At 37.4% G+C, this 26,230-nt stretch overlaps 1 protein-coding gene across 1 annotated transcript; it reads right to left on the minus strand.

Annotated features, from left to right (window-relative positions):
* Positions 1-73: 73 nt before the first annotated feature.
* LOC311295495 (disintegrin and metalloproteinase domain-containing protein 10) lies at positions 74-26,190 on the minus strand. Its single transcript, XM_084416909.1, has 15 exons — positions 26,087-26,190; positions 24,278-24,425; positions 24,043-24,161; positions 23,592-23,747; positions 15,881-15,960; positions 15,267-15,386; positions 12,664-12,756; positions 11,680-11,848; positions 6,558-6,718; positions 3,764-3,935; positions 3,476-3,620; positions 2,503-2,686; positions 1,817-1,916; positions 1,423-1,643; positions 74-1,284 (listed from the first exon to the last, which is right to left on the minus strand). The coding sequence occupies exons 1-15, from the start codon at positions 26,157-26,159 to the stop codon at positions 1,180-1,182; spliced, it is 2,046 nt and encodes a 681-aa protein (XP_084273035.1). The 5' UTR covers positions 26,160-26,190; the 3' UTR covers positions 74-1,179.
* Positions 26,191-26,230: the final 40 nt, after the last annotated feature.

Raw genomic sequence — 26,230 nt, forward strand, 5'->3', positions numbered from 1 at the left:
AACTGCAGTAAGTTAATCTAAAAAAAAAAAAAAAAAAAATCATAATGAAATGAAAACAAATGAAGCATCTACTGTGTGTTGAATGTATTTTATTATTGGTAGAAGTTAAATTATTCCTCTTTTGCACTTTATATAGATAATCGACATTCATAAGCAGGAAAAAATATTTCAAAAAAGGCCTACTGCAACTGACATTTAATCTGTCTACAACATCATACAAACTGCAACAACATTTTATACTTTTTTATGAAAAATAATGTGATGTACATCAATGAAATGAACTGTACTGTAAATGTGTCAAAATATATATAAAAATATGTCTTTAAGCTAAATGTATGTCTTTTCAAATGTCTTGAGATCTAAACTTGAAATGTTTTATACATTAATTTTGCTTTTTTGCATTTCTTAGAGCACATTATACTCATATAAATTAATTTACAAATTTAATTCTATTAAATATGCTAATTGTTTTTTTTTTTAAAGTCCTATTAAATAGTTTTTGAACTTTTTTACCCCATACAAGCTTAAATGTCACTCAGTTCTCTGTGCTTATCATGGTAACCACCCCAAGGACGACACGAAGAGATAAAATCGTGAGAGCAAATCCAGCAACTCAAACAAACTGGTGTCGCGATATCACTCATCATAGCCAAGAGTTTGTAAAACACTAAATTTTGACCTTGCTGATATTGTTTTGAACCTGTGATTCCGGAGGAACCAAATATGCAGAGACAACCAAAAGAAAGCCATTTGCAGGTTGACATCTACTGATTTAGTTTGTAGCATTACCAAAAACGTGTTGTGTATGCATGAAGCTACAGCCATCTGTTGTCTATGTTTCTCAAAATTAGAAAGTCATGTTCTTTGATTTCTCTGAAACAAATGTAGGCGACATTGTGTTCAAAGTTATTGAGAGCAATGATTTATAGTTGGAAAGCTCAATCCTCAAATCAGCACTGGAGTTAAAATAACTTTCTAAAGACGAATGGTGTGTGACACATGGGTGAAGTAAACTCAAATCATGTTTGGACAGATGCTGTGCATGACTCTCAGCTGTGCATCTGGACAGCCTTCAATGATCAGTCAGATGTTTTGAACATTCATAAGTTGCCTCAAAAGCAATGTTTTCTTGCTTGCAGGGGTTTCTTGCCAGTTGGAAGGCCCCAGATGGAGAGATGTTTACCTGTCCTCATCAATCTCAAGGGGCTGTCCAAAAACACAGATAGTCCCAGCCATTACTCCTGAAATAGCGAGAATAGCCAGAAGAATTGCCCACCAATGTGCCTACGAAAGAGAAAAGAGAAGTTTCAAATTATATAAAGAAAACTGAGTTAAGGTAAATGAAGGAAATACAACAACAAAAACAGCCAATGGAAGATGCTAGCATGTTACATTAGACTGTTTCAAATGCGAACAACAAACCTTCATCCAACCGGCCAGGTCATCAAACTCATCCAATTTGAGGAAAGAATTTTTGAGCCTTGCAATTGGGCCGTCCGCATCTAGGATTCGGCAGACTTTAAACCTGTCACAGTAGCCTCTGTTTCCAGAGCAGGGTGATCCAGGATCCAACGCGACACGTTTCCCGCTAAAATAGTGCATCAGAACCGAAGAAGTGGTGCTTGCGCAGGTATTAGGTTTATCTACAGAGGGAAAAAAGAATAATGCCAAGGAAGTAAACTAAAAATCGGATACAAGAACATATGTGTTTAATTTACATTTTATAAAGTAGTAATAGCAGCACAAACAGCTGTTTATGCATCTAATTTATTTGGAGCAGTAAACACATTCTGATGTGGCGGAACATTGTGGTTACCTCTCTGCTGGCAGCACATGTGGCACTTCTCCATCTTGTTCTCTCCCGGACAGTCACATTGCACCATGTTGTACAATGCGCAGATAGACAGGCCACATTCCTGCGACATCAAGCCACAAGACATTGGTTATAGAGAACCTCACATTGTATAATAGGGTAATACACACACAAAAAAAAAAATCCAATTTGTATCACTATGCTCATTAAGCCTAAATAATTCCATGTGTTTAGCTCGCAACCACGCAATCTTTTGGATTTCTTTTGTCTTTTCATTCCCTAATCCCTACCCAATCTTCTTCATGCAAACAGATATTATTTATGACAATATGATGTTTTTATGACTTTGGACCAAGAAAAGGGGTATTTTGTATTACATATTGCATACATCCTCAAGGCTATGCTCTGACGTTTGTGGAATATCTCAAATACATTGTTTTTTTGTATTCTGAATAGTTAAAAAATGCATGAAAACTGATGTTAACAAACAGGATCCAAACTACATGTATATGTGGTTTGAAACTGGATTCAAATCTGGATATATTTCAGTCTGAATGGTCTAACCAGATATCAATGTAAATATGCAGATACACTGTATATGGACTACACTGAATTGAAACAGACATGGATTGAATCCAAATGGAATTAGTACAGTGTGAACACAGCTAAAAAGATATTGTTGGACGTACCCCGTTGAAACAGACACGTGTGCCATCACTGCATATTGTCATGTTGGGCTTGGCGGCAGGTTCTGGACATGCAGCAGTGGAACCGGAGCATACACTTTGGTTGCGGCACTCAGAGTGTCGTTCACACATCAGCCCAGCTTCCTTGAAGACACAATGGGAGCTGCAGCACAGACCCTGGCTAGGACTGAGATAGACAGAACTGTAACTTAAACATTTACTAAAGATCAACTTCAAGAATTTAAGTTTTGTGGACCTGGAAAACTATGATAAGTTCAGGCATTTTTAGAGCCTATCCCAAATGGTGCTGTTGATGTAGCCTTTATTTGTATGTTCCCATGTAGTTCACAAGACCCTTCGGAAGGGGTGTCCAACCAAGCTCCGGGATGGACACCTTCCTGAGTAGCTCCAACCCTCTATCAAACACCAGCCAAGACGTTTTGAGTATTTCTGAAGACCTTTATTAGGTGGTTCAGGTATGTTTAACTAGTGTTGGAGATAAACCTGTCAAGAAGGTAGTCCTCTAAACGCATGATGGCAGGGGTGTCCAACTTAGTTCCTGGAGGCCCACCTTTCTGCAGAGTTCACTCCAACTTGCTCCAACTCACCTGTTTGGAAGTTTTAAATAATCGTGAAGACCTTGATTAGCTGGTTCAGCTGTCAAATTGAGATTGGAGCTATAATTTCCAAAAAAGGTGGCAACTCCAGGAGCATGACTGGACACTCCCATTTGTCATTTTATTTAAAAGGGATTTTATTATCACCCCCAGCACTTACTATCACCATTGATGTATTCTTTTGGAAAGCCCCCTCTGTTGCGGTCTTAATAGTGGTTTAGTGCTATCTAATAGTTGATGTGTCTTTACACCACCAAGGATGGGGTTGACAGCACTATTTGGACCTTAGAGTAAAGAAGTTTAATTTGTCAAAAAAGTCCAAAGGTCATCCTCCTGACACAAAATGGACTGATGCAAACCTGCATTGTTTTTCGGGCTTCAGTCGACATTCAACGCCTGAAGGTTCCTTCGAGCTGTAGCAGCATGGATCGCTTTCATTGTGGCCCACGTCGCACTCCTCACCCTTTTCTACGATGCGGTTTCCACAAATGGGCTGCTCACTAACTGACAAGGCAAAACAGGTACATCTCAGTCAGTTTATCTCACGCCATGGAGATCAGCCCTATTGTAGGAATGATTTAGGATTGAGACAAGCTAACATTCATTAGCATATCTATCCCATCCAAGAATTTAGACAGGGGTCATACCTACAAAGCATCTGTCCTTCTTGAAATTCAGAATGTGACTCATGTGCCGCAGGCTGCAAGGGGAGAACCTGTCACTGTTCTCCTCAATCTTGTTGGTGGCTTGAGGGAACATCAAGAACCTTCCTTTGTTACCAGTGATCTCCAGGCCTCCACAGACAGAACCCTCATCGTGCTGCCACAGACAAATCATAAAGTAAAATGTAAACGTTAGAGATGCTCCGGTTGACCGGCCATAAATGGCTTTTAGTTTTATTTTGGCCGATCTCTATTCTGTACTTACACACAAACTGCATTGCAATCATTTTCCAAAATGTAATTTGTGTGGAAATATAAGAAGTATGTGTACAGGACATTAACACAGGTCAGAGATGGGACACGCTGAAGATGGACGCAGAGAAGAGAACAAAGATTCACCAGCAGAGCCAATACTATACCAGGCACAGCAAGCTCACTGTTCGCTATGTTTGAAATACAGGAATAAAAATATAAATATTGAATTGGGGATGGGGGGGTTATATGAATTAATCTCTGAAGGGAACTGTCTTTAGAAAAACTGCAATGGCATTTTTTCCCCTCTTACCTTCGTATAAAGTGGTGTTTATAATCGCAGTTCTGTAAGCGCCACCTACTGTCAGAGAGTGAATTTGCATTTTCATTCAGTCCGTCTGCTGTTTTTTTAATTGCCTCAAATTTCAAATGGCTACAGATATTTTTGTTTAAGGCCAGGTAAGCCTTTTATAGAGCAAATAAACAAAAAATAAATTTGCTAATGATAAAAAATTTTAAACCAAAAAATAAATAAATCATCAACCGGTTTTAGAATCACCCAATTTGCTTCTAAAATAATCAGAATCGGCCATGAAAAATCACTAGTAAATGTAGTAAAAATTTCCAATGTTTTCACTGGCCAAATGAATTGTATTATGTAAATATAAACAAATTTAGATTTTGATGGCTTCAAAACAATCCAAAAAAAGTTGGGACAGAGGCTAAATAAAAATGAAAAGACGATAGAATATTCAAGTTAAACTGTTTTGAAACAGTCCACAATTAGCAGGTGAATTGGTAATAGGTGAGGGTATCGTGTTTGGGTATATAAAGAGCATCCACCAAAGACTTGTCTTCGCAAGCAAAGATAGGTCATGGTTCACCACTTAGTGCCAAATTTCATGAGAGAATTGTCAAACAATTAAAAAATCACATTTCTCAATAAAAGATTGCAAAGTATTTAGGTCTTTCACTACCTACTATACATAATATTGTGAAAAGATTCAGGGATTCCAGAGAAATCTCAGTCGGTGCAGGGCAAGGCAGGAGACCTCTGTTGAATGTGTGTGACCTTTGAGCCCTCAAAATGGCATTGCATGAGAAACCGTCATGTTACTGTGTTAAATATAGCCACGTGCTCTGGAATACTTTGGAAAACCGTTGTTACTTAGCACAGTCTGCCGCTGCATCAAGAAATGCAACTTGAACCTCTTTTATGTTCCTTGGGCCTGAGCTCATCTCAGATGGTCTAAAAGACAGTGGAAATGTGTGCTATGGACAGATGAATCCACGTTTCAGCTTGTTTTGGGGAAAAACCGACTTCGAGTACTCAGTCCCAAAGATGAAAAGGTGACAGGTGCAAAAGCAAACATCTGTCATGGTATGGGGGTGCATCAATGCAAACGGTATAGGTGACTTGCATATGTGTGAAGGTACCACTGATGTGGAGGCATATATTGGGATTGTACAGAGACATATGGTCTGCCATCAAGATGACATCTTCCCTGGAAAGCAAGACAATGCCAGGCCTCATTCTGCACATGCTACAAAAGAGTGGTTTCGTAGACACTCTACACTGTAGAATGGATGTCCCTGACTGCTTGCCTACAGTCCAGATCTGTCTCTTATTGAAAATATATGGCCCATCATGAAAAGGAGAATCAGACAACGATGACCACAGACTGTTGAGCAGCTATCTTGTATCAGGCGAAATTGGACAATCCTCAATTCCCAAACATTTAGAAAGTGTAATTAAAAGGAAAGGTGATGTGACACAGTGGTAAACATGCCTCTTTCCCAACTTTTTTAGAATGTGTTGCAGCCATCAAAATCAAAATGTGTTTATATTTACAAAATACACTAAAGTTGGACAGTGAAAACCTTTTCTTCTTTCTTTTGTCAGTTAAATATCTACATTTCCATGGCTATGAAGTAGTTATAAAACTACTTCCAGGTATACAAATTGAGTTTTTCATTCACACAAGCTCTGTGGCTCCAGGAAAGATACGAGACAACTGGGCCAAAGGCCATTGGCCCCTTTCCCAGTACTCCCCATATATCACAGGTGATGTGGATCCTCTGATCTGCTCTGCATCCCAAATTCAGTCTGGAAACAATGAGCCATGCTTGTCAGCCCTCTGCTGTGAAATGTGACTTAACATGTAAAGGGAACATGGACAGCCGGAGAAGCGCAGAGCTAATCTGCCAAAGAGTCCTAGGAAGTGTGAAGAACATGGCTGCAACAGGTGATAAAAGATCACTGAAAGGCATTTAGATATGCAACATGCCGATCATGTTCTATAGTGTGACATGCTATGCTAAAGCCTGCAATCTTAACAAAAATAAGCTAGTATTTGGCAACAGAATAGCAGCATGCATTTTCAAAACAAAACAAATTAAGCCAATGAAGATTGCATATTTGATTTGCAAACCCAGTTGTAAACCCTACATTGATTATAACTATTAATTAAACTGACAGTGATATCAACCAGCTGGTGGGGACAGCAAAGGCAGACATAAGACTCACAGGGGCTCCAAGACTATGGCCCAACTCATGGGCAAAGGTCAGATGCACGAGTTTGGGAGAAAGGTAGTAGCCGTAGTTCTGAAGGGTAATTAGACCCGTGTTACGGCTGGAATTGCGACCATCCTTCACGATCATCTCAGAGCAGATTCCTCCCCAGTCATCTGAGAATCAGAGAAAGGACAATCTGAAATGAGATTCAAACTAAAAACATCAGTCCACAAACATAAAAATGCTAACTTCAGGCACATGTGTTAAAGCAAAGTCCAGACCTGCTCCAGGAGGGCCACTATTCTATAGAGTTTAGCTTGTGTTTAGTGCTGCAAACTCTACATTTACGTGTTTCTTGGAAATCGATGTGTCAGTGGGGTTTAGGTCAGCCAAAATATCTTCTGTCATGATTTACATACTGTAGAGAATGAGAAGAACCCGCTTGCAGAGTTGCTTACTTTTCTCATATGAGTTCCCCTGTGTTTCAAGCCTATATAATGCCAACAGACAACTTTACTGCTGATCACAAGCAGCTGGTCTTTTTCGCACAGCCCTAACCAATTACATCATCGCTGACTAAAGTCTGCTGGTGGGTGGTAAGAGAGGTTAGACTTGTAGCTGGTCAAGATCAGCTGGTCCATCAAAGTCCCAAGTCCTGGATTGTTTTAAACCAGACTGTGAACTCTTTTAGTCTAGCAAAATCAAAGGTCAAGCTAATGTCTTCCTCAGATGTTGTTAGATTTGTGTTTCCCAACCAGGGAGCTGGATTTTTTTTTTTGCGTGTCGGGGGGAATTTACAAGAACCATTCATTGTGGCTGGATAAACTGGCTAAACATAAAACTTATGTGAACTGTGGGTTTATAGAGGTTTTATGGTCATCATCTGTATCTCATGTACGCCACACTTCTCACATGAGGAATAGGTCTTCATTTTTTAAATTGCTGAGTCACTTATCACTGTTTCTAATTAACAGAAACGCAGGAGTTCTAAAATGTAAAAAAAAATAAACTTTACAATGTAATGTCTAAAAATTCCAAATGACAGCTAAATCAACTGACTAAGAACAGGATGTATTATTATATAATAGTTTTATTATAAATTATTATTATTATTGTATGTCTGGATTATTAAACTTTATATGTTATACTCTGTGAAACAATCAGTGAAAAGTCCAAACCAACCACAAAGAAATGCAGAAGTAATTAACTTGATACCTGAGGCTGAGGACTATGGGAATATTAATATTTTAGGGTTTATTGTACCAGGCCAATAGAGCGCTGCAGTGATGATGTTTTTTTGTAGGCCAAACCGAAAGTTAGCATCACCATGGTTCCATCGACAACAACTCAATAGGATTTCCCATTGGCTTTTGGATAATTGCAGAAAATAAGCTCCCATGGCCAACAAAACTTTATGATTCTTAAGGTACGGTCACATTTACCTTTGTGCGGTAAAATCCTGCAGGTGAAATGCAGTCATCATTACCAGTCATCATTTTTCACATGAAGTGAACATTTTGGAAATCTAAAAGCCTTATTCGCTGCGTTTACCTATTTAAAGCAGTTTGGTTTTGGAACTGACCTCATAGTAAGCATTCGTGCATCGCAGCACTATTGACAATATTGACTACTATGAAATTTTGCTGAAGTTTCACTAATGTAACCACACCATTAAACATTTTGTTCATCTTCGCAAATTAACACAACTTTTATAAAATTTTAAGCCTAAATACAATCGCCAGAAGTAAAAATCTAAACACAGACTATGAATAGAATAGTTTGCAAGAGTGTGATTATAAACACAAGCAAACTAGAGAGTAGATGAGTTTACCTGTTCAGATGTTTAATGTCCCCAATTAGCCACTTGTTAGCAACTGCCTTATACAAGACAAGTAAAGGCTTGAAAAACAATCACAAGGAGGTATTACTGATGTATTTTATGTTGTAGAATAAAACGTGAAATATCTTATGTCTGTGTTTACCACACACCTTATTTCAGGAATTTAGCCAAAAACCCATTTTTTAAAAATCCATTGACTTCAGGACAAAAATGCTAACTCGTTTCTGGGTTTTGGCCTACAAAAATACATCCCTGCAGCACTCTATACGACAAACAATATGGGAGGTTACATTTAAGATATGGTCCAAGTCATAATGCATTAAGATACTAGCCTGACTACGTCAGACTTCGTACTTCCGCTCAATTTCAGTTCGCTTCTGTACTCAGTCTGAGATAGCGACCGTTTTCCCCGTTTTCCTCCGCCTCAAAACAGCCGGCGAATCAACGAACAGAGGGCGGGCTGAGAGCCGTGACGTAGACGCTGATTGTACCGTGGATGCGTAGATTTACTACACATAATCTGCAAAAGTCGTTCACAGCCATGTTCACTCCGGTATTTCGCTCGATGGTTTTGTTTTCGCATCATACATGTGTTTACAGTGGAAGTTAGATGCGGCTGAGCATGCGCATAACACACGCCATAACCAAACGTTATGTGATTGGCTTACGGGTAACCAATAATTTTAAACTTCAGACAAGCGCCCCCCCGCGAGATAGAAAACGCTTTTCAATTATGCCCTTCCAGACTCTGTCTACGAAGCAAAGTGAAGTAGCAGAGTTTGGTATTACCAGGCTATTAAGATACTAGAAGAACCCCCTATCTATCAAAAACATTGTATGATTGACAGAAAGCAACCCCTGTAGCCTACTCCACCATGGAGTAAATTAGTGATAACATGCCTAGTCAAAACAAGACCAAAAGACTGTTGTAGGACTTGCAGATGTCTTGGTTAAATTTACTAGATATTAGCATTAGCATCTATCGAGTTTTTTTTTGACATGTTTGGGTGCTAAAGCACTGGAAGTCACATCAAAGTCATCATCGCTGTGAAGTTTGTCAAATAAAAAGCCTGAATTAACAAGGTTTACACATGAGGCCCATCCCGTATGGAATTGAACGCAACTTGATACTGAATTTGCATGGTGTTTAAATGCTAATATGCGTGTCTAATGAAATCTCCTCACGTGAGGGCTTTGCCATGGAGACAAATGTGGAAAAAGGAATGTGGTTATCCAAGTTTTTGTGGTGGGGGCAGAGGTCTAGCGTGCATAGCTCTCTGGTCACATGTCACCATTGCCGTGGATTCACGCCCCCTTTCTTAGCCAATCACAGTGGGCGCTGTGGTCAATCCCATGGCAAGATTCTAGGATCTCAGCTGGTGGCCTGCAACTCTAACAGCAACAATAATAATCAAAACAATGACTGCTCAGTTTTCTAGCCATATGAGATCCCAGTGGCATTCAGATTCTGAAACCAAGTTGAGGACAGTGTATATTTACAAAGCACTACCTCTGTGAAAGCATCCACTCTGAAAGATCTGAGAGCCATTGAGAGTCAAAATGTAAGGGATGTGTTGGTATATGAGTGAATACCTTCCTGAAAAGACCAACACTGGACTGGTGGGATAAGTTTGCTCGGTTGGGTTACACCAGACACGTTTGTTAGATCTTACTTGAACTGGGACATAACATGGACACAAATTGGTAAATCAAAGTTTTGTACAAAAATTTTGTAAATCAAAATTTAAACCTTTTTTGACAAGGGTAAAAAAATGATTTCCACTTACGTAAATATGATATAGAAATAATCATGATATAAAATTAGTATATTTATATAAGTTAATAATTTTCAGGAACCATACCTAAAATAAATACTAATAAACAATGGGAAAATAAATAAATAATACAAATTCAACTTAAATTAAGGGGCAATACATACCAAACAACTGGGCAAAATGAAGAGGCAATATATAAATACTATAAAAACCAAAAAATAAATAAATATTATGAATGTAAAATAAAGAGAGAAAAAATACTATAAAAGCAGAAAATTAAATAAAACCAAAAAAGGGTAAAAAATAAACAAATAAATATATAATGAAATTATGTAAAATTAAGACACAATAAATAAATAAATTATATAGGCCTTTAACAGAATCATCTAAATTATGAGGCAATAAATAAAAAAACGAACAGGAAAAAATGATTATTAATATATATCATGCAGCTTCTGTAATCATTTTGTTTAAACAGGGATGGATACAAGTCCAGTGGAAAAATTAAATGGTGCAATGCATAAATATTTCGTATTATGTAAGTTGTAACTGTTGTCACACAGCTATGCTAAGATGTAACTTAACTGGTGCAACTGGCCCCTGGTGTCTCCAGCAGGCTTCTTAACTAACCAGCTTAACCAGCAAGAGTTCCATGGTCAAACTGGACCATTCTGTTTGACTACATGGTTGTGCTAGTTCAACAGCTAGACCAGTATGAACTATAGAAATGAATGCTGTTCTTTTATGAATTAACTGAACATTGAAGATAGGAGATATCCCATTTTTGACATTCAGGATCTTGATAATGTCTAGATTAAAGGGAGCGACAAATGAGGTAATGTCCTGACATGTAGAGGAAGTTGCTAATGAGAAATGCAGCATTCATTGTGTAGCAGAATGTTAATTACAAGGTCAGTTTATCTGTGCTACAAACAATGGAACAACAGTTATTGCTTTGGTTAAAAGGGATTCAAATGATATACTGTAAAGTCTGTTTGTACAATTACGTAGACAACTGTATGCTGGTCTACTCATTCAGTTGTGTCTGCTCGTACAGTTACGAGAGTCATTGAAAACAAATACTTGACCAGGGAATTTTGAAGTAAATCTGTCTACCTGTTTCTCTTAAAACTCTCAAAACTGCACACGCAATTACGCAAAAACTCACAGGAAGCTTGTTTCTCTGAATGTTACATGCGAGTACAGTCCTAAACATTTCCTAGAAGTACTTCCCAAAGACCACCACTCCACACCCAGACCCCCAACATCCGCACTGTCTGCAATTTTTCAATAGGGTGTCTAGGGTTTGAGTGATGTTATCAGATAACTTCACTTCAACATCATGTCGCGTCAAGGACAACTGTGGATAGAGGTCACATACCAAAGGCCTATATGCAATACAAGCCCAGATGGCCACCATTGAGTATAATAATATTCTTCCACGTGACCTTTGTTGTGGGCGTCAATGAGGCGGCTTGTGTTACCAATCCCGTCTAGAGCGGATGGGCTGAAATATTACCTGGTTGTCCTTCCCAGGCCAGGCCAAGAACCCCGCTGAAGTCTCTGTCAGTCAAGAGATAAGAAAGACAGTAGTCGCTCCAGTCCATCTCTGAAAACACACTCAACAGCTTCTCAGGTCCAATGTGAGTCTTGCCCAAAGGACTGCTGGGATCTTCCTCTGTGATAACCTGAAATTATCAACCAGTTTTGTGTCAATCCAGACCACTGTTGCAAACTATTTTCAATGGAAAGTAGCTAAAGCCTGCTTGAAAAGTTGCTAAATGTCGCATAGGTGACGCCATAGACTTTTCTCAGGTCGGACGCCATATTGAATTTAACGCGGATGAAAATGAGGCTGTGAAGGATAGACTTAGAGTCTTTATATTGGCACGTACTCTATAAAGGTCCTAGATTACGTACTTTTCACAACTCACAAACTGTTTCATGGAGTTCCCTTTCGTTCGGGAACTCCTCCGACGAGACGTCTCCGTTCCCTACTCAGGGAACGAGGGTTACCATACGTAACCGAGACGTTTTTGTGTACTAAACGTTTTTGTCTTTTAGAACGACATTTTGTCAGCTGTTAAACAACACACTGTATTCTGTCCCTCACAGCCTTGTTTTGATTCCTGTCAAAAATTAAATATGGTGCCACCCTGACTAAAGACTTCGTCAATTATTATATTTGTGACATCAATGCATCATATTTGCATTCTGCCTAATGTCAGCATTTTACATATTTTTTCTCTCCTAATCCGTGCTCATACTGTATTTTTCTATTATATGTATCCAAATGTCCAATAAATCAGTGTAATTTACATATTTTCTGTCAGACAATGAAACAAGTATGACAGGTTAACTAGCAGTACAAAAAGTTTGTAAAATTTGTCATTTGTCCCTACTTTAAATCTATGACATAGATGAAGAATTAAGTCATGAGGACAGTGAAAAAAACACTTTATGGCTGAAATGATATGTGAAAAAGGGCAAAAAAGGACCTTACAGTGAGGAATTTCACTTTGAAGTTGACCAGCTCTATGCCTTCAAAGACGGCTTTGTCATAAATGTCGTTTACTGCTTTCATGTAGGAGGCGACCTGGAAAACATATTGCTGCATTAAGCTTATGATTAACTGATTTCATCATCAACTCCTGACACCTTATTAGACAGAAATAGCGACAGACCAGTAAAAAGAACGACAGAAAGCTTAATTTTGCCACAGTTGTCTTATCAAATTGTTTGATCAATTGAGACACTGTTCTTAAGAGTTTCGGTTGCGACAGTGAATTCTCCAGACAGTCTCTTGCCCCAATCACTGTCAGTGGAATGAGGCACATTTCACCTCTGAGGGAATGAAACCACTCTGGGGTAAAGAGCCTGGTGAGGAATATGAGTGACAATCTGGCCGCTGTTCCTTACAATGCCAACTTGGCCAAGACCAACATATTAGCACACAGCACTGGGTGAATACTGTAATGTGGAAGAAAACTGTGACACACAGCCTAAGTACCTACACCCATTTACACAAACACTTCTGAATCTGTAGAAGAAGATTTTTTTTTTTTTTATGAATCACAACTCATAACATACTGTATATACACATTCTATACAGTGCTATGCATAAGTGAATACACCCATGCTAAAGTTGACTAAAAAGAGGAATAAAAAATCATATTTTGGAAATTGAACTTAATGCCTTAATTTAAAAAATTAGGAAAAATCCAACCTTTAAGGACACCAATTTTCTTTGTGAATGAATAATGTATCGTGAATAAATAAATGTTATTCCTTAAAATACATGGTGCATAAGTGTGTACACCCCTATGTTAAATTCCCATAGAGGCAGGCAGATTTTTATTTTTAAGTATTTAAAAAAAAAAAATTTAGGATACTATGCATCCTGATAAAGTTCCCTTGGCCTTTGGAATTAAAATAGCCCCACATCATCACATAGCCTTCACCATACCTAGAGATTGGCATGGGGTACTTTCCATAAGATCATCTCTCAATGCAAATCAAACTAGCTATTAGGCTAACTGAAATAAAACCATGCCAATCTCTAGGTATGGTGAAGGCTATGTGATGATGTGGGGCTATTTTAATTCCAAAGGCCAAGGGAACTTTATCAGGATGCATAGTATCCTAAAAAAAATTTTTTTAAATACTTAAAAATTAAAATCTGCCTGCCTCTATGGGAATTTAACATAGGGGTGTACACACTTATGCACCATGTATTTTAAGGAAGAACATTTATTTATTTATGATACATTATTCATTCACAAAGAAAATTGGTGTCCTTAAAGGTTGGATTTTTCCTAATTTTTTAAATTAAGGCATTAAGTTCAATTTCCAAAATATGATTTTTTATTCCTCTTTTTAGTGAACTTTAGCATGGGTGTATTCACTTATGCATAGCACTGTATATATATATATATATATATATATATATATATACACACACACACACACATTTCCATATATTTATATAAAATCTTAATTATAAAACAATTTAATGTATTTATATGAATACATTTCTTTATTAATATTGTTTAAATTGTGGGATTTTATTATATGCACTACCATTCAAAAGTTTCGGGGTCATTTATTTATTTAAAGGGTATAATACTTTTATTCAGCAACAACGCATTCAATTTATCAAAATAATGTGATGATGCTGAAAATTTTGCTTTCCCATCACATAAAGACACTAAATGTTAAAATATATTTAAAAATAAATAGCTATTTAAATTGGTATATTATTTTTACAGGGTTTTTTTACTCTATTTTGATCAAATAAATGCAGCCTTGGTGAGCATAAGAAACTTCTTCCAAAAATTTTTTTTTAAATCTTACCAATCCCAAACTTTTGAATGGTAGTGTACTTTTTTTTTTTTTTCTAAGTACTAATCGTTCTTGCTGGGCACAAACATATGGGGCAAAACCCAAAAGACAAGCAACAGTTTTGCCCAGCTCACAAACCAGCTGTGAAAAATAAAACATAACAAAGAGGCATTATCATTTAAAGGGTGTTTTTCAGTTATTCTTTTGGCAGAAACATTGCTTTTCAGGAATATTGTACATTTGGTAAAGCAATAAAAATCACCAGCTGCGGACAGTGAAACAAAAACATTGCGTAACCTTTAAAAATAAAATGCAGACAATGGGAACTACCCCCAAAGTAAAAGCTCAGTGACCTCAGGCATAAAGCGGGCGTCCCAGGCCCTAGAACACAGCAATCTGGAAAACTCGTCAGATAAAAGATAACAAATGGTTACTTTAACTTGTGGAAATCCTGTCTTTTATCTTCAGCATACAAACGTTACATAACATTAAGTTCCACCAATGCAGCTTCAAGACCTTTGTTTTTCACAGCAGCCATAGTAAAGAACTTGGCTTTGGTCCATTGGTGACACACAACCCCACAATTTCGGAGAAGTCTCCAATGGGATTGAGGAAAGGAACATGCTGTGAATCCCACTTCGGGGAGATTGGGTCCCGAAGGGGGGCAAAACTTTAGAGTCAACAGGAAAAATATTGTGCTTATAACCCTATAGACTTTAAATCAAAGTTGAATGAATCTTTTGATTCTGCACTATGGGAACTCACCTGAGCCACAACAGCTGCAACACTTCCAAAGCGTTTGTAAAAGCGGTAGTCTGCATGGAGGTGCAGAAGACAGCTGGATTTGGACTGGTCGACCTTCCGCTTTGACCTGGAGACCGGTACCTGTTGTGGGTCACAAGATGGAGAACTTTGAGAAGACGTGAAGGAACAATGTAAGGAGAAGGTTCACATCTGGTTTTTCAATCCTGCCACCGAACAGCTGGAAATGATGTGTTGTAGTAAATATGAGCTTAAAATATAACAGAAGCATGTTATCTGATTTAAAAACACGGCAGGTTGTCCTTGCACCCATTTTGGGTAAATTAACACATGGCTTTAACCCAATCAGGACCTTTAAACAATAGATAGATCGGACAGATAGTACTCTATCCCAAGCAGTAGCTCGGGTCGCCTCTTAAAAACAGGACATGGTGGTAGGGCGAAACAATCATTGAATGACATTACGAACCGTTGATGTAATGACAGCCAATTTCAGAAAGCTCTGAACAACAATTCATTTCTGAATTATTTCCAGACTTAGTGGACCTCTAAAAGAAATGATTTGGGAATGTAAAGACACACTCTACAGGGCTGAACGAGGTGAGGTCATGTCTGACCTCTTGGTGGTTTTGGACATGATGCTGGAGCCGCTCTGCACCACAGAAGCCAACATGATCGCCTCTCAAGGGAGTGGTGTCTGTGAAAAAAAAATTAATAAATCATATTAAAGGGTTACGATATGGGAGTCAACAAGGGATAAAAATGCAAATCAAACTAGCTATTAGGCTAACTGAAATAAAACCATGCCAATCTCTAGTTATGGTGAAGGCTATGTGATGATGTGGGGCTATTTTATTTCCAAAGGCCAAGGGAACTTTATCAGGATGCATAGTATCCTGGATCCATGAAGTAACTGGCCTTTAAAAATAAAAATCTGCCTGCCTCTATGGGAATTTAACATAGGGGTGTACTAACTTATGCACCTGTATTTTAAGGAAGAACATTTATTTATTTACGATACATTATTCATTCACAAAGAAAATTGGTGTCCTTAAAGGTTGGATTTTTCCTATTTTTTTAAATTAAGGCATTAAGTTCAGTTTCCAAAAGATTATTTTTTATTCCTCTTTTTAGTCAACTTTAGTATGGGTGTCTAAACTTATGCATAGCACTGTATAGATGAAAAAATCAAACTTAAAAATGCCTAAATGAAAATTAAAAATGTTTATTTGGCAGCTAACTAAAATAAGTTGACATACTAACTAAAATTACTAAAAATAAAGCTGAAATTAAATAAAGTAAAGCTACATAGAATTTTTGTTTTTAAATGACAAAAGCACATAAAAAATTACTGAAAGTTAAATTTAAATTAAATAGAAAACTGAAAATATAATAATAAAAGCTGATTCAAGATATTAAGTAGTATAATAGTATATAAATAATACTAAAATAACAAGATTTGATAAGAAAAAGGAAGGCGTTCAGATTAGTTTTAGTAACGTTCTAAGTGACCTTTTAGTGGTTTCTGGCACCATCCTAATTTTCTTTAAATTAGGTTCTTCTCAGATAAAAAAACTAAACAAAACAACCTTTTTATATATATAAATATCATACATTTTAAAAATGAATTAATGAAGCCCAATATACTCCTTATTGCGGTCCAGCGAAATGCAGGACTAGATGATGCACAGACAATCTGACAAAGATTGCAAAAATCTTGGACCCGCTTGTACAGCCTTGAAATTAAGAATGCATTGCAAAACCGAGGTGCTTGCTCAAGAGAGACTTGAGCGATTGTATCTTTTCTGACCCCTGTCGAAAACTCTCATTGTGACATAATTACTAACTGTACTAAACTTTGGTAGACGTGATACCAACTTACGACTAATGAAGAAAAAAGTTTTGATAAAAAGTCCAACCTTTTATGTTATTTATATGTTTTATCACAGCCTGAATTTAAAAGGAAGAACAAGATTTGTACATTTCCTGGAGAAAACATGAGTGGGGCTGGCTGGACCAAGCAAAAGTGTTGTGGGTGGTTGCCAGGGTGTTGCTAAGGGGTTTTGGTGGTTTAACACATTGCTGAGGGTGATTTATAGGTTTCTTATTGGGCCAACTCAAAATATAGCCTAGTCAATTGCTTTTTTCACCCATTTTATCATCTGCTAGACAGAGAAAGTCTGAATGCTTAGAAACATAAAAGCAAATGGGTGTACACTATGGGTTATTTAGTACATTAAGTCCCTTTCACAAGAAGGATGATAACTATAACGTTTTAATAATAGCTTTAATTCTGTGAGAATAGTGGAGTCCAGATACCAACTATGATGATCAGGAGTCAGGACACAGAGGAACGATATCATTGGACTCACTTTCACAGTATTTTTTGACAGCCAATCAGAATCCACTTGCAGACGACATACCTGCAGCGCATGCTTATAATGAACAGAATTAAAAACATTTCACCTTCAAAGTCTCCTACAAAAGCAAGTAAGTCTTTCAAGAAAAGAAACACCTTGATAATGCTGTTATATTCTTCTTCTTAAAGAATAACTTAAAAACATTCACATAGAAACTTCAATCAACTACAAAGAATAGCAAGGCAATGTTTGGTCTAATGCTTTACTGATTGTTTGTGATAGCAGTGCATCGCGACCCCAACCAGACATAACAATAGTGGTATGACCTTAAAACTCAAGGTAACTGACTTTCAAAAACAAGGTTTTACATTATGCATTCACATTCAGGACGGTCCCTAGAATAACACAAATCAGATTAAACATTAATTTGAAATAAGTTTAGAAAAAAAAAAGTCAGGTGGTTGACATCCACAACAGCCTGGTTAAGTTTTACCTACACTGTAAAATGACTGGGAGTTTACCTGGGAGTAAATGTCAGGATGTTCCTTGAGTTTAACTAGTGAAGCAACATGATTGGATCACACCATGCTGGTGTGCAAGAATCAACCAATAAGAATTCTTTCATGTAAATGAGGTGGTCTCAGATCACGCTTTGGAACGTGATCATAGTTTCTATAAGCAATAAGGCTAGTAGAGTCGTTCCTGGATCTGTAAATTTGAGTAGAGAGAAATGGAGCATGCGAGAAGGAAGGGCAAATGTCGGACATTGACCCATTGATGGAATTACTTCCAGACTTTGGCTTCACCCTGTGCCTCTCTTTCAAGTGGTGCATGTGGAGATCAGGGCAGAAAGGTTTCAGGAGTTGTTTGAGGAAAATATGCCTGAATTTATTGAGAAACAATCCATACCAGAGGGGAGCGGAAATTAAAATGAATGTTTATCCAAGAACACTTGCAGAATCTAATCTGGAGTTTAGAATTCATTTTTTATTTCATTTTTGATAACACTATATAAAAACGTCCAGTTGTAAGTCATTTATAAGTGGTTAGTTAATGATGAACTAATCATTTACAAAACATTCATAAATGATTAGCAAGTGATATACTAACATTTTATGTATGTTTTGTAAATTCCGTTACAAGTCATTTACAAGTGATTAGTAAATGATTAATACATAAATGTTTAATACATTTTTTTTTTTAAATATATATTTTGCTCACATCACCAGTCAGCACTTACACACATATACCCTCACCAGTCAGCACTTACACTGCAGTACACACTACACAACACACTACACAACACTACACTACACACTACAGAAGACAGCTGTCTATACCCTCACCAGTCACCACTTACACTGCACTACACACTACACTACACTACACTACACTACACTACACTACACTACACTACACTACACTACACACTACAGAAGACAGCTGTCTATACCCTCACCAGTCACCACTTACACTGCACTACACACTACACTACACTACACTACACTACACTACACTACACTACACACTACAGAAGACAGCTGTCTATACCCTTACCAGTCAGCACTTACACTGCAGTACACACTACACTACACAATACACTGCACTGCACACTACACTACACTACACTACACTACACTACACGCTACAGAAGACAGCTGTCTATACCCTCACCAGTCACCACTTACACTGCACTACACACTACACTACACTACACTACACTACACTACACTACACTACACACTACAGAAGACAGCTGTCTATACCCTTACCAGTCAGCACTTACACTGCAGTACACACTACACTACACAATACACTGCACTACACACTACACTACACTACACTACACTACACTACACGCTACAGAAGACAGCTGTCTATACCCTCACCAGTCACCACTTACACTGCACTACACACTACACTACACTACACTACACTACACACTACAGAAGACAGCTGTCTATACCCTCACCAGTCACCACTTACACTGCACTACACACTACACTACACTACACGCTACAGAAGACAGCTGTCTATACCCTCACCAGTCACCACTTACACTGCACTACACACTACACTACACTACACTACACTACACACTACAGAAGACAGCTGTCTATACCCTCACCAGTCACCACTTGCACTGCACTACACTACACTACACTACACTACACTACACTACACTACACTACACTACACTACACTACACACTACAGAAGACAGCTGTCTATACCCTCACCAGTCACCACTTGCACTGCACTACACTACACTACACTACACTACACTACACACTACAGAAGACAGCTGTCTATACCCTCACCAGTCAGCACTTACACTGCAGTACACACTACACTACACACTACAGTACACTACACTACAGAAGACAGCTGTCTATACCCTCACCAGTCAGCACTTACACTGCAGTACACACTACACTACACACTACAGTACACTACACTACAGAAGACAGCTGTCTATACCCTCACCAGTCAGCACTTACACTGCAGTACACACTACACTACACACTACAGTACACTACACTACAGAAGACAGCTGTCTATACCCTCACCAGTCAGCACTTACACTGCAGTACACACTACACTACACTACACTACACTACACACTACAGAAGACAGCTGTCTATACCCTCACCAGTCAGCACTTACACTGCAGTACAGTGTTCAACACCTGTTATAGATGATGTGTAAACGCATGAATAAATCATTTACAACACTTTCTGCATCCCCTAATCTAAAGTGTAAACTATTCATCACTTGTAAATGTGTTACACATCATTCGTAGATACGATTTGTTGATCTTATGCCTTATTCATTCTTGAAGTGGTAATCTATGAATGATGTGTAACACATTTACAAGTGGGAAACCATCCTAATTCTGTGTTTATAGGCTATCTATGTTTCTCATGCATTGCTTCTGATTGGTTGTTTCCTTTATTCAGCCAGCTGCAGTGAAACCTAATCAAAGCTGCTCCTTTTCCTGTTAGTTTTAACTTCCAGATGGCAGACAAACCAGGGCATTGTCCAAAAATGAGATGAATCGGGGTATAAATAACAGATCTGTACAATCAGCTTCAGTCATCAAGTAACTCAAACAGGAAATCCGTCACTTAAAATTGCTCCAAATTACAGTGCAAATTAGTACACCTTAAAAAAATAATTAAAAAAAATGCTGTTTAAAACAAAAAAGATCACATTTTCACTTTTTGCAATGGAAAATTGGTGCATGTATATTAGAAATTTTTCTAGCACATTCTTTTACTTGTATTTTACTGTTAGTTTTGTTTTGTTCATATTAATTATATGTCATCAAAGACATTTACTAGACACATATTACTATGAATGGGAGAAAGTGGCATAATATGGCTAAATAAGTCCCACTTTCTAAATAAAGGAGCCAATCATCAATTGGTAAAGTCATTGCGTAACTGCAACTGCCTTTAGAAGCTCCGGTTCCTATGTAGAAACGTTTTCTGAGACATGCTTATGACTGCACATGTGCATTGGCTGGTCCAGCTTGAAAAATGTGTTGGTTCGTTTTTTGTCATGGTTTGAGAATTCAGAAACTAAAATTATGAGACAGTTGTTGTCAGATTTCATTGGTGATTTCAAATATAAAATTGAATTGTATGCTTGGTGAACAGCTTAGGGGAATTTGATGTTTCCCCATTCAAAGATATAAAAGCTGTAAAATGAATGTAATAGCTGCATTTCAAAGATGCCCACCGAGTCAAATGACTTGCCTTAAAGGGACATTGATGTAATTAATACTTTTGCTGTTTTTTAAACAGTAGTTTATAGTAAAAATTATTACATTTTTAATCCAGTTAAATACAAATAAAGAATTTCACCATGGTAAATTACAGTTAATAAACAGCTTTTTTACTGTAGCATCATTTTAATTTTTTTTGTTAAAATTACACACATTATTTACTGCAACAGTGATTCACCTTGTGCTAATTCTGTTCATATTTCTTACATATTATGATGTTAGGCATACTATAGTTACATGGTGCACCTTTAAAAACATATCCAAAGCTTTAGATATATGAATAACCTGCCCCTGGACCCATGGGAAACTTTGAAACCTTGTAACCTTGAAACCACATGGCAATGGTGTGACTTCAACCGCGAGATCACATGACCACAAATATCCACAGACTATACCTACATTTGTCTCTCTGCCAGTGTTTACCTCCATGCTATACAAAAGCAGGAACACATGTTCCTAAGACCCCCACCTTTTTTTCTTTCTTTCTTTTCTTACTTTTTTTTTTACCAACCCCACGAAGGAAGTACACAAACACAAATGGAAATCCCAGAAATGACATCAAAAACACTCCAGGGTAGAAAAGTCTGGGACCACTTATGAAAATGCACCTATTTTGCTTTCCTGTATAAATTCATATCGAGCTTCTTGAGTTTCATCTGAAGCAAATCTGACCTTTTGTACAGAAGTTTCCCCCCCCCAAAAAAATAAAAAATGTAATGTGGTCTCAGACTGACACATTGAGTAAATGTAAGTCTATTACTTTCTTTAATCCTTGTAAACTGGTTCTGCTCTCTAGGCTTGCTACTTAAAACAATCATTTCCATGTCAGTTGGCAGAGAAAGAAGGAAGGCAACTAGGATTTAAAAATGACTTGGCTGAACAATAAATGCATTAAGGTTATTATCAGCCTTTTCTGTTACATTTATCATGGTAGTTTCAGGTATAAACATACTCACTTTTGAGATTTATAATATTTATAGTTTTTGAACAATCAATAAAACGTGCAACACGTCCAGCTCCTCTGCCTGCAAAACTTAGCATATTATCAGGGCATTGAACTGCAGTAAAGTACCCCACGCAGTTCATTGAATTCATGTTTGGACAAAGAGAAAGTACAAGTCTCACTTTTAAAACTTACTTTCTAGATGAATATGATAGTTTATCTCCAAAAGTAGCTATGTTTTTACCACCAAATATTTTTTATTACTATCATTAAAAAGTAAAATAGCATTGAATGTTCAATAGTGTGTGTATGTATATATATATATATATATAGCATAATAACCAAACTGTAGTGAGGTTTATTTAAAAAAAAAAAAAAAATCTCCAAAAGGGTAAAAAAAAAAAACTTAAATCAAGATGCAATAAATTGTAACTATTTTAAGTTTTGAAAAATTGGTGGCTAATTCATACAAATTCATATAAATCTGCTTATGCCCCATTGATGATTAGGTTTAGTGGTGGACCTTCATGCTTTCTTTTCCCCCTAAAACTGCAGGTTTCCACACAAATCGCATCATACAAACTCATACGAAAACGCCACCTCATGAGGTCGAGTTGAAAAAGTTTTATTATATCGACCAGTTCTAACTTAACCAGTATATTAAAGGAGCTGTATGTAAGATTGTGGCCAAAACTGGTACTGCAATCACTTTCAAATTACTGTAGAGCGGTGTATCCCCTCCCCCTCCCCCCTGACTCGAGGTTGCCAGATAGGCTGCAGGATCCAGCACGAACGTTTGTAGCTGCAGCTGTGGTAACTAGAGCTGAGCTGGCAACCCGGATGCCGAAACACTACTGACTTCGTGATTGGTAGATAGGTGGAGGGTGGAGCTTCAGGCCAAAACACAACATGACAACATCAACATCAGTTGAGGGCTGCAACTTCACTTTTTAAATGACAATATCCTGGCCGGACTACTGTTGTCAGTGATATAAGTATTTGAAATGAACATGATTTCTTAATGTCTAGTGACATATCAGGGCCATTTTATGATTAATTGAAATACATTTCTTACATACAGCTCCTTTAATCTTGTTTTATGGCTTGTTAGTGTATCGGAAAAAGACAAAAAATACTGATCAATACAACGGTGAACACACAAGAAAGGACATGAGAAAGTTTTGTTGGGACTAAATCACAGCTTAAACGTAAGAAATACGTTTTATAATCACTTACCCACATCATCCTCATGATAAATAATGGAATGGTGGTCAGAGTTGGAGGTGTCGTATCTGTCAGTGGGCTCCACGTAGAACGTCCCATTGGCTGTTGTGATCGAGCCTTCAAACTGACCCTCAACAACAGAACCTTGACATGAGGATCTTCTGTCATCTATGAGAGAGAAAACATTTGATCTTATACTGTAAAAAGTGATCAGTTGACTTAAGTGAGGAAACCCGTTACCTTAAAATTATGAATAAACTTCATGCGTAATTGAAATGTTAAGTTATGTGGATTGTCAAGTTACCGTAACTTAATTTTTCCAATTACGCATGAAGTTTATTACTTAATAATTTTAAGGCAACGAGTTTCCGCACTTTTTTTACATTGTCAACTGATCACTTTTTACAGTGTATTAACATTAATTGTAGATAACAAACTGTGTGGCTGGCAAAACAAGTCCTACCTTCTAGTACTCCTGAATATATGTGAGAGAGATCCACCATCTGAGTTTCATCTTCTGACTGGACCTTAAAATCTTCTGTGAAGTCATTTACATCTGGCTTGAGACGCAGGTGGAATGCCCTTCAAGAAATCAGTGCTTAATAAACGTTTGTAAGTGGACAATAAAGTATGGTGGGATGATTAAAATGTGTGGACATCATAGGAAACTTGTGGAAACAAAAGCGGAAACGTTCTACCTTTGAAAGGCGTTGAAGTCTAGATGAAGCTCTTGATTGTTCAAATGTGTCTCGCGTCTGATGCGCTGGTGTTGTTGTTTTAAGAGCTCTCGGTCATAAGACAGGCCTTCATAGTGTTTTATGTACTTTCTAATGTCTTGTAAAGCTTCTGAAATATTTGGAACAAAATATAGTGTTAAATTCGAGTCCAATTTATTTATCACCACAAATCCACAGACAACTAAACCCCAACGTAGCTGTTTTATATTGAGTAAATCACAAAATATTCGAGTTTTTGCGTTCCAACCGCGCTATTTTCTAAATTGTTATTCAATGTAAATAACGTTATCTCGATTAGACGGGCGTGACACGGCGTCTGCTTTTTCACCGTTTCGAGCATTTTCTTGCGCACGAGAGACGCCATGTCAAATTAAAAGTATTTTTTAATTGAACATTTTCCATTTACAAACTCAAGAAACAACAACTCAATAAAAACAACAAAATAAAAACATAAATATACATAAATTCATATAATTCTATATTTAGTCATATACTGTATTCACATAGTCTACATTACAAATAAGTAACTAAGTAGCTAAAATTAATAGGCTTATAAAAGAAACAATAAAACAAAAATCCAACATTAAGGGGGGTTGAAATAATACAACACACGCTTTAAAATAATAAATACTGTATACTTAAATGTCAAGTTAAAAGTTGTGTGTCCGCTCCTTGATATCAAAATAGTGGGCCAATCAGAAGAAACTGGGGCATCACAGGCACATTGGCTGCATCCGAAAGTATTACTTCACGACCGCTAAAAAAAAGTATGACATGCCTACATTCGCCATTTTGTCATTATCATGTGACCTGCTTGTCAGTTGTGTCGCTTCACTGCCATTCATAAATCCTCTCCAGTGGCCTCATGGGACAGTAAAGTGTCCATTGTATGCACATTTCAGAATCTCGCTGAAGAAAGTAGGTCATCAGTATACTTTTTGCCTATTCTTTTAAGAGGACGAATTTGGACGTAATTATTTTGTCATATACCGTTATTCGCTTAGAAGTCGCTTAGCCTAAAGTGTATTTGCTGGCCTGTTGACTGGTTTTAGTGAGGTTTGGGGAACTTTTCAGCTTGTCAAGCTGGGAGACCATGCTCGCCCCCAGCTAAACACCTGGAGCAGCCTGGGAGACCAGCAAAACAGCTTAGGCTTGTTCAAGCATGTTTTCTTTTTGTTTGTTTTTTGCAACTGTCAGTTGTCCTCCATTTCTGCTATTTACGTTTATTTATTTATTTTCTGATCACATTACATAAAATGCATTAGACACCCCTGTTCTGTGGTGCACTTTTGTCACATTTTAAACGCAAGAACGTATTCTGTTTGAGCAGCTAATGCTCACATAATGCTAGTGTTTTGAGTGGCTCAAGTTAAAATAACCTACCTGTCTTGATAATAATCTTTGGATACAAATCTTTTATTTTGTCCATTTTATCGTCTATCAAATGAAAATCGTTTTGCTTAAAAAAAAAAAAGTAATAGCATACCTCACCACCACAAGCCGTAGCACAAACGGTGCAGGTCAAGTTACTTGCCAAAGTGTAATACTTTGGGGTTTGTCCAAATAACTAACCCCAAGTATGAACAACAATAGTGTCACATACCTTAACAAGACCTCTAACTATGACTAAAAGTGTTCTTATATCCGAATCTTATTTTGATTCAGGCAAACTAGGCCAAGACAACTTCAGTAATTTAGACAAATGTCCTTATATTGACCTCAGATAAGCCCACCACCTGCTGCAAGACAAAGCATGAAGAGATTTCTTACCTGTAAAATGTCCTCTAGATAAAATAAAAATCAGCAGATAAATCTTGAAAGCACTCAAAAGTTTGGCTACCATGTCGTCTTAGCTCACTAGGTGCTTGAAACCTATTACGAGAGGAATGTTTCTGGCATGCCTAAACTACACTA

Source organism: Rutilus rutilus, assembly GCF_951802725.1.
Source record: "Rutilus rutilus genome assembly, chromosome: 8".
NCBI lineage: Eukaryota > Metazoa > Chordata > Actinopteri > Cypriniformes > Leuciscidae > Rutilus > Rutilus rutilus.